The sequence below is a fragment of the Humulus lupulus genome, chromosome 3, assembly GCF_963169125.1.
Source record: "Humulus lupulus chromosome 3, drHumLupu1.1, whole genome shotgun sequence".
NCBI classification, from domain to species: domain Eukaryota; kingdom Viridiplantae; phylum Streptophyta; class Magnoliopsida; order Rosales; family Cannabaceae; genus Humulus; species Humulus lupulus.
Window position 1 is genome coordinate 278,831,514 of NC_084795.1, and position 13,737 is coordinate 278,845,250.

Sequence of the window (13,737 nt, forward strand, 5' to 3'; positions counted from 1 at the left end):
ACAACACAGTGCAACAGTTGAGATTGTGGTCAATTTATTTCAGCGGCCAAGATTAATCCGTGAGATTTCTTATCTTCTGATTTTGGATTCAGAAGACAATGATATTTACACTATAAAACATGGATATCACACATGATATAGGGTACACCGAAAAATATATACAATTTAACTTTGATAAAATATGAATTATTATCCTGGTATTTCATATTATTTATCATCGTCTTCTTCAGATGATGACTATTATGATGATATAGAAATGCAAGTAGTAGGTCAAATTAATGCTAACAACAATTTTTGCGTTTCAACACCAAAAAAACAAAGGCTCACGTCGAGGCTCGATTCATGGTCATATAGTTATCAACTGTGACCGGGAAAGTGATGATCGCAATCTCTTCAACGACTATTTTGCAGAGAATCCTCGATTTACCGATTTGATGTTTCGCTAAAGATTTCGAATGAGTCGTCCTTTATTCCTTCATATTTTGGATGCTATACAAAGACATGAAAATTACTTCATCCAGCGAAGGGATGGAATGGGTAAACTCAGGTTATCAGGTTTGCAAAAAGTAACAGCTGTATTTCGAATGTTGGCGTATGGTGTACCAGCAGATGCTACCGATGAATACATCAAAATAGGAGAATCTACAACTATAGAAAGCTTGAAGCGATTTTGTCGTGCTGTTGTCGAGGTGTTTGGAGCCCGCTATCTCCGATCACCTAACGCTGATGATGTTGCAAGACTACTCCACATTGGTGAACGTCGAGGTTTTCCAGGAATGTTGGGAAGTTTAGATTGTATGCATTGGAAATGGAAAAATTGCCCAACTGCTTGGGGAGGACAATATGCCGGTCGTAGTGGGTCCCCAACTATTATTCTTGAAGCTGTAGCTGACTATGATCTCTGGATATGACATGCATATTTTGGTTTACCGGGATCTAATAATGACATTAATGTGCTGGAGGCATCCCATCTTTTTGCTAATCTTGCTAAAGTATTGCTCCACCTGCTAATTATGTTATTACAGGAAAAGAGTATAATATGTGTTATTATTTAGCTGATGATATATATCCAAAATGGTCTACTCTTGTTCAAAGTATTCATGATCCACGTGGTCCAAAAAAGAAATTATTTGCAATGAAACAAAAAGCAGGTAGAAAAGATGTGGAACGTGCATTTGGAGTACTACAGTCTAGATTTGCAATTATTGCTGGATCGGCACGTCTTTGGAATAAAAAAATATTACATGATATAATGACTTTATGTATTATTATGCATAATATGATAATTGAAGATGAACGTGATATTAATGCATCAATTGAAGAGCGAGTCGAAGTGCCAAGTCCAGAAGTTCAAATGGTAGAATATGATAATACTCGGTTTCAAGAATTTCTTACTAGACATAGAAAAATCAAGGATAAAGAAGCTCACATTGAGCTTCAAAATGCATTAATTGGACACTTGTGGGACGAATATGGTAACTCACAAAATTAAAATATATATTTTCAAGTGTCTTTTAAGTTTAATTTAATCTAATGTAATATTTTTTTTCCATGAATGTAATATTTTTTCTTTAGTGATGTAATCTTTATGTTACTACGTGCAATATGATCTTTTAATTTATCAAGTATTAATTATCTATATAGTATTATTATCATGTAATTAAAGAGTAGTTTTATTTAAAACATTAATTAGATATAATAATTATGATGATTTTGATAAATTAATATAATAATAAAAAGAATATTCAATTTATTTTAAAAAAAAATATAATAATAAAGAATATTTTTTTGCGCAGTTTTTAATGTTGTAATTGGAGTGAAAATAGTTTTTGACACCAAATTTGATGTTGGTGTGACACCAAATAGAGTGTCAAGGTTGGAGATGCTCTTACAGTTCCACATGTTTGGTAGATAAATAGGGTTGGGTTAAACTTGATTTTGTACTTTTTTAGTGCGTTATTTCAGATAGCTTTTGTGTTTGTTTACCTTCCAAATAAGTAATAATGTAATAATCAAGTCGTATCATGTTTTTCAGTATAATTTGTTTATTTAGTCTTTTGAAAAGAAAAACAATGCTACTTCCTAGATCTAATTTCTTTTTCAGAAAGAAAAAAGGTATCGTTTATATACACTAGTTTTTAGGTAATTTGCATTGACAATTTGGACATAACATTAATCCATCAAAGTAGCCGAGCAGGTCCCTTTCTATCCCACCAGATTTCTATTTAGTCACCAATCTCAAGTCCAATATCCTGCAACGAAAATAAAATAGGAATATTCGGAACATATATATATATATATATATTCATAGATACTGAAAAGAGCACTTTCTAATAAAAATAAACCAGGCAAAGGAAGTGTCAGAGTGGATATTTACATTACGCAACACACATATGGCCAAATATACAAAAATGTCTTATGTCTTGATGTTGAGATAAGTTCTGAAATTTCAATCTTTGCATAAAGAGTTGTTCTTCTATATTGATAGGAACAAAGGCAAGAAAAAGAAGAGTGGTGTCTTTTGGCATTTATTCAAATGATCTTTTCCAAATTTTTATCTGAATACAACATAGTCAGTAACCTCAGATCTCTTCTTTCTTTGAGAAATATTCCATTGAAGTATATACTATCTCAAATCACTTAGTGGTTAGATTCACAAATATGTTGGCTGAGGTTAATTCAATTTTAGTTACTTTAACAATGATGTCAATTTTATTAACTAAAGTCCTTAAGGTAAAAGGGTAGTAGGAACACCGAACGTGATATGTATTCTCATACACACCCACATACCTGTGACTATGATATATACTCATGCTTTCTAAACATAAAATTATCACTAAGGTTCAGAAGAGCACACCTCTTAAGATCTTCAATTCTGTTAGATCAATCAACTTGAGGTTTAGCAGCACGTAGCATTTCCACTATAAGGGTCTTCACGTCCCTGAAAATATACAAGAAATAAAATTATAAATTGAATTATGCGAACAAACACTAAAAACCTTTATAAGCTTTTATTCTTTTTTTTTTTTTGGATGTACCAACCAGAGCAGATTCAATACCTGTTAGATAGTTGCTATTCTATTTTCAATTTTCATTTTGTAAATATAAGGACTATGATTTTGAATCATTGTCTGTCCTGACTATGGCCATATATCAAGTCGACAAGGCAAGAGAATACGCAAAATTTAATGATAGTGACATCAACACTGAAATTCGAAATTTATAATTTAAACTGTTGATGCTTAATCTGATACAACACGAGTGAACATTGTATATTACATTAGGGGAAATAGTTGTTAAAGAAGACTCACTTCCGATCCTCTGCACGTCTGGGGAAAGGTATTCGAAGCTTGAAGGTATTTCCTTGATAACCCGCCTAAATTAATAATAAAAATAAAAGAATATAACTGTTTGATATCAACAGGAAAGAGAAAATACATTGTCTTTTTCTTTTCTATTTTTTGATCTTCATTTTTTTTTAAAAGAAGCCCTCATAAACTCGTGCCATTCAAAAGAAAACAAATGATTCATATGTTTAAAAAATGAAATCTGGAACAAATGGCTAACACTCAGAAATACCTTAACATTGAAACCAAGGCTATCCAAGTCCAGCATGTAAGCAAAGTCAACCTGTGAAACATCAAAATTCAACTTTCATGTATATCCAATTTAGACTTGTATTTTATTTCCTTAATTATTTTTATTTTTTTTACCAACAAAGGAACATACATGTTACATGCTATTGTAAAAGATTCTATGCATAGGCATGTGCCTAAAATTGACTTGGTAATAGACTTTCATTTCAACGAGGGATATAGATTCCACATGCTTTTTCATAGCTTAAAAACAGAGAAAAGAAGAGGGGAAAAGAATGTCCTTTAAATTTAATTGTATAGATCTCATTACCGGAATAGATGTTGAATGTTGCACAATGACTTTTGTGTCATCAGCATGATCCTTGTTCATGTGAGTCTAGCAAAAAATGATTCATAATTAAAATCACTAAAAGACAAATCATTGAAATCAGTACAAAAAGATGACACAAATATTAGGTAATAAGTAATACCACGACAGGCTTAGAGAACTGAGCAATTGGATCAACTTTTGCATCTTTATACTCCTCATTGCTAAACTCTGAAATTAAAATTAAGAAATATTATAAGAAGATAAGAAAAAAGCAAACGCACAACACCATGATATTAGAACTTATAGTTATAGTAGGTGCAGAAAACATAAAAATTCATGTTTTACAGTCAAGTGAAAGGGAAAGGGAAATTAGAACCATGTGTTTCTTGTGTAAATTGTGAAGTGTAGAAGCTAAAAGAGCGGAAAACATAAAAAGTTATATGACAGTCCTTTCTTATGTAATCTGTGATGTACTGAAGATGAGCATTAGACTTGGAAGATACCAAGACTACACAATATCCAAAAAGAGAATTAGAAAAAGAAACATAAAACTGTATGACGTACAAACCTCCAGATCCTAGCAAAGCCGTCGCAACCCCGGACACATATCTCACCACTTTTGGTTGAATGCGCAGAAATTGGAAGTCGCCAAAGTCAACCTTCAGATGCGAGTAGTGATTTAATGATTTGACTATACAAATTGTCACAACATATGGTGTGACAAAATGTTAATTATTCTTGAGAACAAGGGAGCATAAGTTACCCAAAAAGCATTGGGATGCCTCGCCAAATATGCATTGCGAACAGATGCTTTATCAATTTCAGAGACCTATTAAATTGTTGAGAATAGTCTTAGTCATGTTATTTTAAATAATAGCCCCTTGAGACAATAACATCTTTATACGAATATATATAAATATACATATATACATATGTATATATATAGAGAGAGAGAGGGGCATAATATATTACTTACAGGAATAGCATCACCATGCAGAGTTATCACTAAATCTGTCCTATCCTCAGGATCTCTAGCCACAAGCAATGAACACTTACCATTAGCTGCTAAGTCCTGTGCCAAAGAAGAAAAAAAGGCATTGAGAAGACAACTAATTGAACTAAATAAAGAAAAAGAGCAAAAATTCTCAGACAAATTGATCTCAGCAAAAATTCTCAGGCATTTAGACTATTTCCTTTAATTAGAATCCACATACGCTTCAGGTGACTGTACAAAACATGCTCTTGCAATTTCATAAAAAACTAATCATCATAGAGTGCCGCTTTAAAGTTACCCAAATTTAAAGAAATAAAACAATCAAACATTCAAAGTGAGAAGTGAAACCTTTGAATGAAACGCCAAGCTACTAACAGCTAAAATCGGAGATCCATCTGCCTCGCATGCAAAGTCAACCATTGACCCTGATGGATAACCATCATGCTTCTGCATATCAAAGTAAAATTAAGAAGTTCAAGACAATCTACACATTTTCTAGACAATGAAATCTTTAGAAGGAATTGATGGGTTAAAACCCCAAACCTCATGGGAGCAAACTATGGAGCTACCCTCATCATGGGAAAATGCAGAAACTCAAACTCCCATACTATGCTAGCGATTATTCGATTGCCATGTATGAATGTGAAAACAATAGAATATGCTAAGACGACTTTATTCAATTTAATTTAATTTCGAATAATTTAAGTTTTAGTATGTTTTACATTCTTAGAATTACTAGCTTCTTCTCAAAGAAATTTTTAGAGCTAAAAGTTAAAATGAATTGGAGACCCAACCAACTTCTTAGTTTCCTATCAATTACAACATTATCAGTTGAGCTATACAAAGTTTTTATTTCGGAAGGTCAATCACAAAACGTTATTCGCATTCTCTCTCTCTAAATTCTATCTTCAACCTCTCTCAATCATCCGATTTCATTCCGTTCTTCTCTCCTCGCTCGACTGTAAAAATCCAACCCCAATCTTCAAAGAAAGGGACGAAGAGTTACCAGACCTGCGAAACAGTAGAGAGGGCTCCACGCACACTACGGTCAAGAACCGTACGAATCTCCTCAACCGGAGGTAAACGAGAAGCCTTTTCCTGCAATGAAAAACCTCTAATCAATACTATTGAAACTCACTTCTTCGATTGATAGAAAGCTGAGAAAAATGAAGAGACCTGATGAGACTGAATCAACTGAAAGACATCGATATCATCCTCATCGCCACCTCGAGATTTTGCTGGTGAAACGGTTTGATTCAGAGCAGCCATGGAAAGACGAGACGGAGAAGATGTTGGAGAAAAGAGAGGAGAGGAGTTAGGTAGAGTGGGATTGGTTGGGTGGAAGCGTAAGAATGGGGAGAAGGTGAAGGTAGTCCATGGTCTCGCCAACGACTTCATCGTCTCTCTCTCTCTCTCTTGACGAATTTCTTCGCTCACACACCAATGTCCAATGGTTCAATGCTATGCTCACTTTTTCTTCCTATTTTATTTATTTGTTTGATTTGATTTCCTAATTTTTGCTGTGCTAACGTGGTCGTTTCTTCATTTATCATTTAATACAATAACAGGGACTCAAACTCTTTCTCATGTCTAAATAATCACACTTTAACATATGCAATCTTTGCTTCAAGCGATTTTATAATATATTTAAAAATATTTATATTAATTTGGTTAATTATAATTTTCTAAAAATAAAATATAATCTCAAGTAATTATTGAATTTTTTATTTTTATTTTTGTATACGCTGTAATTTTTCTATTTTTTAATGTTATATTTGTATAATTCATATATATATATATATACTACATACATAAAAAAAAGTACTTAGGACATATCTATCTATATATCTATAAGACAAACTTTACAATTGAAACAAAAGTTTGGTAGTGGTGAATACTCAGCACAATACCGCTGAGGGGAAACAATTCATTTATATACTCTGCAACAATAATACAACCACTAATAATAATGTGACAACCACTAATAATAATGTGACAGGTGGCCCTATTGTTGGCTCTAGGGAGACCACCAAAACAGAGAAAGACTAATACAATTTGTATATAACTAACTGTATTACATTTATTAATAATCTGATAATTAGCTATTAAGTAACTCATTATTCTTAACACCACCCCTCAAACGAGAGGGTGAGCTTTTCACACTGAATTCGGAAACTAAGTACTGAAATCTTGAATGAGACAGTCCTTTTGTCATGCAGTCGGCAATCTGGTCTATTGAGGGAATATATCTAACTTCCAATTCCTTGTTCATAACCTTGTCACGAATGAAGTGAATGTCCAGCTCGATGTGCTTAGTCCGAGCGTGATAAACGGGATTCGATGCAAGAGCACTAGCACTAGTGTTGTCGCACCAAGCTACTGGTTTTTCCAACAGGGGAAATTTGATTTCTCTGAGCAATGACTCTATCCACGTTATTTCAGCACTAACATGAGCAAGAGCTCTGTATTCCAATTCGGTACTGGATCTTGAGACTGTCGCTTGTTTCTTTGATGACCAGGATACAAGCGTGTCACCAAAATATACACAATAGCCTCCAACTGACTTTCTATCATCAACATTGCTGGCCCAATCTGCATCAGAATAACCCACTATGTTCAATCGTTCACTACAGCAAATGTGAAGTCCCTGTGTGTGAGTTCCCTTTAAATACCTTAAGACCCTCTTCGCTGCCTTCCAATGCATGTCTGTTGGTGCTTTAAGAAATTGGCTGAGAAAGTTTACAGTGTAGCTTATATCCGGCCGTGTGTGGCACAAGTATTGCAGTGCCCCAATGAAACTTCTATAGACTGTAGGATTTTTCATTTCATTTCCATCTGTAATAGACAGTGATTTTCCAGTAGCTATAGGTGTTGGACAAGGCTTCAAATGTTGTAAGTCGTGTCTTTGCAGTAAATCTTCAATGTATTTAGTCTGAGTAAGATAGATCCCTGTTTTGTCTCTTGATACTTCAATCCCAAGGAAAAAATGCAGCTCCCCAAGGTCTTTTAGAGTGAAATATTCATTCAGTTTTTGAACAAACTCACTCAGTTTTTGGGTATTATTTCCTGTGACAATAATATCATCCACGTAAATTAATACTAGAATGATGATGTCGTTGCTGATGTAGAAAAATAGAGAGGTATCGGCTTTGGAGTTTCTGAAATTCCAGTCTAATAATGTGTTCTTCAACCTGTCAAACCAAGCTCTTGGAGCTTGTTTAAGTCCATACAAAGACTTATGTAGCTTGTATACATAATCTGGTTTTTCTGGGTCCTCAAATCCCTCGGGTTGACACATATATATATCTTCTTCTAAGTATCCATTCAGAAAAGCGTTATTAGTGTCTAACTGTCTAACAATCCAGTTTTTAGATACAGCAATACTCAGAACAATTCTTACTGTGGAGGCTTTAATTACTGGACTGAAAGTTTCGCCATAATCCAAACCTGCTCTTTGGTGGAACCCTTTGGCTACCAATCTCGCCTTATACCTCTGAAATGAACCATCCGCATTCCTTTTAATTTTTAGCACCCACTTACAGCCAACCAGGTTGTAGTCTTCACGCCTGGGAACCAATGTATAAGTTTTATTTTCCTTCAATGCTTGAATTTCATCACTCATTGCCTTTTTCCAGCCACTGTGCTTCAAGGCTTCTGGAATACTAGTTGGCTCCTCGAAAATTGGTGTCCACCGTGACTCACCAAGGTATGTTTTTGGTTTGAAAATCCCAGCTCTTGCTCTTGTAATCATTGGATGTGAAGAGCCCTTGCTAACTGATGTTTTTTCCATGGCAGTATCTGTTGTTGTTCCAGTGTTCATTTCATTTTCTGGGCAATTTTCTACATTTTCTTCAGTGCATACTTCATTGTCGGTAATCTCAGGAACAATGAGCCCGTGGTCAATAGAATCAAAAACTGAACTTGTTGAGTTTGGATCACTAACCTCAGTTTGAGAAGGTGCTGCTACTGGAGTTGCCGTGGGAGATACTTGAGATGGAACTGAAACTTTTTTTTCTTGTGTAACTTGGCTGAAGGATTTGAAATGGATATTTGGAAGCTGGGACCAAGACTCATTCTAAATGACTAGTTGTTTTTTAGGTGCAAAATTGTTTAGAAAACCAGTTTGGAATGGAAACTCCTTTTCATTAAAAACGACATTTCTGGATATGTATACACGGCCAGTGGAACTTAGGCACTTGTAACCTCTATATGAATCATTGTAACCCAGATTGACACACTTTAGTGAGTGGAATTGAAATTTGTGATTTTGATAGGGTCTTATACATGGATAGCAAGCTGCACCAAAAGTTTTTAGCCGTTTGTAATCTGGTTTTCTGCAATAGAGTGTCTCAAATGGTGATTTCTCATTAAGTATTGGTGTTGGAAGTCTGTTTATTAAGTAGACAGAGGTTTGAAAAGCATCTACCCAGTATTTGAGTGGCATTTTGGCTTGAGCAAGGAGAGTTAAACCCATTTCTACTATATGTCTATGTTTTCTTTCAGCCCTGCCATTTTGGGCTGAAGTGTGTGGACAGGAATGTTGAAAATGAATGCCACTGGTTTTAACTAAATTTTCGAACACCTGGTATTCACCCCCCCAATCGCACTTAATTCTTTTGATTTTGGTCTCAAACTGGTTTTCAACAAAGGCTTTAAAGTCAGTGAATGCTCTTAGTGCATCAGATTTAAATTTCAATGGATAGAACCATGTATATCTACTGAAATCATCAATGAAATGTATGTAGAATTTGAAGTTTGTATTAGATGCAATTGGGGCAGGTCCCCACAGGTCAGTATGGATCAACTCAAGAACTTTAGAAGCTCTATAGGTAGATAATTTAAATGGCAATGCATGAGACTTCCCAAACTGACAAGCTTCACAAAAATTTTCAACTTCATTTCTGGGAATTTTTACATTGTTTGAGTCACAAATACGTTTAAGGACCCTAGATGACGGATGGCCAAGATGCCTATGCCAAACATCTTTCTTGGAAATTTGAGAATTGAATGATCAACACTTGATTTTGACATGTTTGAGACACCAGAAAAGAAACGAAAAAGTTTCTAACCACAACCAGATTTGTTGCTCGAAGACTTGAGCTGATATAAACCATCTTTAAGCACTCCTTCCAGCAGCACATTCTTTGTGACCTTGTCCTTCACAAAACAACAGCCAGAATGAAATTCCACAAATATATCATTATCTGAGGTTAAGCTTGATACACTGATCAGATTTTTTGCAATTTTTGGAACCAGTAATATGTCATTCAGCAGTAGAGATCTAGACACATTATCAGTATTTAATTTGCCAAAACCAATATGAGAAATGTTAAGCTGATTACCATCACCTACGACCAGTTTTTCCTTACCACCATAGTCATGTTTCTGCATCATTTTATTTTCATCTGCTGTTACGTGATTGCTGGCTCCACTATCCACAAACCATGCCTCACTGTCAACGATCTCAGGCGACGCAATGTAGGCGGCTACTTGCTGGTTTTGTTTCGGATTCACAGAGTTTCCAGTTTTTGGATCTGAACCCATGTATGACTCGTCGTATCTGCTGTAGCAAATGGCGGCTGAATGGCCATAACGACCACAAACCTGACACGTTGGTTTGGGTCCAGAGAATCTGCCTCCACGACTTCGTCCACCATCTCTAGTATAGCTTCCACGGTTACTTCCTTGGGTATTTTGACTGAAATTGTAATTGCTTCCACGTCCACGGCCGCTACTGTTGGATCTGTTTCCTAGATTCACATTTGGTGACCCAGATAAGTTTCCCGACTTGTTGATACTCAGATTTTGGAGTCGCTCCATCTTGTTGTCGAAGGCCAGTAGAATGCCTTGAAGTTCTTGTTAGGTGGTCGAGGTACGGGCTTCAATTTGTACCACGATAGGCAAATATTCAATGTCCAGTCCTGAGATCACATTGGCGATGAGTTGGCTCTCTGGGTAAGGCTCTCCTGCTAAGGCTAACGAATCTGACTAGCTTTTCTTCTGCTTTAGGTACTCCTCCATCGATGTCGACCCTTTCCTGGTTGTCTGAATTAGTGTTCGAGTTTCGTCCATTTTTGACTTTGAGTGAGCTCCATACAAATTTTCCAATGCTTTCCACAGAGTAGCTGCCGATTCACATCCCATTACTTCCGTGGCAATACCTTCACTCATGGAGCTATACAACCACCCCATCAACAGTTGGTCACCCACGATCCAGTGTTCAAACTCTGGGTTTATTGTTACTCCAAAACCCGGTTCACCTTCTTCAGATGTTGGCGCTGATACATACTCCGGAGGGCACGGTCGGGTTCCGTTCACGAAACCATCCAGGCGATGACCACGAATCACGGTTGACACCATGGTTTTCCAAAGAACATAGTTCCTTCGGTCAAGCTTCAGAGGAAAGGGTTGATTGAGTGTATTGAAGGGCTGAGTGTAATTTTGTGGGGTCGGAGCTGGTGAGCTTGCAGCACCTGCTGCAGCTGTGGTGGTGGCCTGCGGTGTCTGAGAGTGTGAAGACATAGTGCAGAGCGTGAACCTGGCTCTGATACCAAGACAAACTTTACAATTGAAACAAAAGTTTGGTAGTGGTGAATACTCAGCACAATACGGCTGAGGGAAAACAATTCATTTATATACTCTGCAACAATAATACAACCACTAATAATAATGTGACAGGTGGCCCTATTGTTGGCTTTAGGGAGACCACCAAAACAGAGAAAGACTAATACAATTTGTATATAACTAACTGTATTACATTTACTAATAATCTGATAATTAGCTATTAAGTAACTCATTATTCTTAACACTATATATATATATATATATAAATGAGAGCTTCAAGGGCACTCTAAAATCTCTTCAAATCATTTTTTTTATTTTCTCAATTAATCTAATTTTTTTATTCATTTTCTATTTACTAAAATATCTTAACAATTGAAAATATCAATATATATATATCTTAACTACTTATTTATTGAAAAATACTAAAAAAAATTAATTAAAAATCACTTAATAATTTTCGATTATCTATATATCTATTTTTCTTATTATATTATAATTATATTTTTTTATTCCAAAATATTTATATCTATATCTATATATAAATGAGAGTTTAAGAGTGATGAGGTGACATCCTATATTTTTTACAATCTATTTTTACTATTTTGTGAGAATTTTATAATTATGTTTTTTTATTCCTAAAGTGAATAGTTTTACAAAATATTTATATATATATATAAATAAGAGCTTCAAGAGATTATGTGCCACTTACAAAATATTTATATATATATATAAATGAGAGCTTCAAGAGATTATGTGGCACTCTAAAATCTCTTCAAATCACTCTTTCTATTTTCTCATTTAATTTAATTTTTTTATTCATTTTCTATTTTCTAAAATATCTTAACAATTAAAAATATTAATATATATATACATATTAATTTAATTAAAAAATTAATTTGCTTAAATATCTTAACTACTTAATCATTGAAAAATACTAAAAAAATTTAATTAAAAATTACATAATAGTTTTCGGTTCTCTATATATCTATTTTTCTCATTTTTATTTTAATAAAAATTATAATAGATAAAAATATCTACATATAATAATAATAATAATAAAATCTATTTATTTATATTTTAACTTTTTGACAAAATACAGGATCCAAATATTAACTTTTAATAATAAAATATTCAAACGGGTAATCAACCAAATTATACGTGGTTCAAATAATCTATCTTTACATTCCTATTTTTTAATTTTTGACAAAACATAAGGTCCACAAGTTAATTTAAAAAAAAATAGGTAAACAACTAAAATACAAGGTGAAAATGAATCACCACCCCACAATCTCCCAAAAAATATTTTAAAATATATATGTTTTAATAATTACAAAAAACTGCGCAGAGCGCGGTTATATTTTCTAGTTACAAATTAAAATGAATAAATGGTATAATTTCATAATATTTTGTAAAATATGTGGGACTATATGAATTTTTTAAATTATTAATTAATTCTTTTATTAAATAAAATTATTAGAAAAAAAAACACATAAAATAGATAAATCATATATAAATGATTCATCTCACCTCTTTATAACTCTCATTTATACAAATTTAAAATCTAAATATCAATAACAATTAATGTGTAAAATAGAAGTAACAATAAATTTCTAATGTTAATGAGACTTTTGAGTTTCTTCTAGTATATCTATATTAGGACTAACAAATGCAACTAAAATATCAAAGTTATTAAATTTTAATTTAAATTTAGATAATAGAGATTGTTATTTTTTTCTAAATTAAAACTATTTAAATGAGTTACAAAATAAATATATCTTCGAATTAATATTTCAAAGTTTAGAAAAAAACATCATACTGAATATATATATATATATTAGATACAAATAACGTAAAATGCACGTTATAGAATTTATTAATTATTTTTATTAAATTTATATTGTTGTCATATAAATTTCAAATAAATAAATAATATTATATATAAACGAATATCATAAACCTATTAAAAGAAAAATTAAACAAAAACATTATTTATGATTTTAAAAAATATATATAATATGATATTTTTAATAAAAAAATTAAGATTGTGTATTATATATTATTGTTATAATAATATTTTACAATGTTAAAATTTAAATTAATATAGGTATTAAATATCTAGTTTTGTATTAAATATTATTATTATAATAATATTTGAATTTATATTAATATGATTATTAAAAAATTAGGACTATATATTATTATCATAATAATATTGTATTTGAATTTATATTAATATAATTATTAATATCTTGGCTTGTATTATATATTATTAT

The 13,737-nt window shown here is 32.9% G+C and overlaps 2 protein-coding genes across 2 annotated transcripts; one reads left to right on the forward strand and one right to left on the reverse strand.

Moving 5' to 3' along the window:
- Positions 1–455: 455 nt before the first annotated feature.
- Positions 456–911, forward strand: LOC133825766 (uncharacterized). The gene has a single exon (XM_062258668.1). It carries the CDS (start codon positions 456–458, stop codon positions 909–911), a length of 456 nt encoding a protein of 151 aa, XP_062114652.1.
- A 1,198-nt stretch (positions 912–2,109) lies between these two features.
- On the reverse strand, positions 2,110–6,374 carry LOC133824525 (uncharacterized). Its single transcript, XM_062257419.1, has 12 exons — positions 6,077–6,374; positions 5,912–5,998; positions 5,249–5,347; positions 4,883–4,978; positions 4,670–4,735; positions 4,475–4,565; positions 4,067–4,134; positions 3,907–3,972; positions 3,580–3,630; positions 3,312–3,376; positions 2,858–2,941; positions 2,110–2,252 (listed from the first exon to the last, which is right to left on the reverse strand). Exons 1-11 carry the CDS (start codon positions 6,296–6,298, stop codon positions 2,884–2,886), a joined length of 969 nt encoding a protein of 322 aa, XP_062113403.1. The 5' UTR covers positions 6,299–6,374; the 3' UTR covers positions 2,110–2,252; positions 2,858–2,883.
- Positions 6,375–13,737: the final 7,363 nt, after the last annotated feature.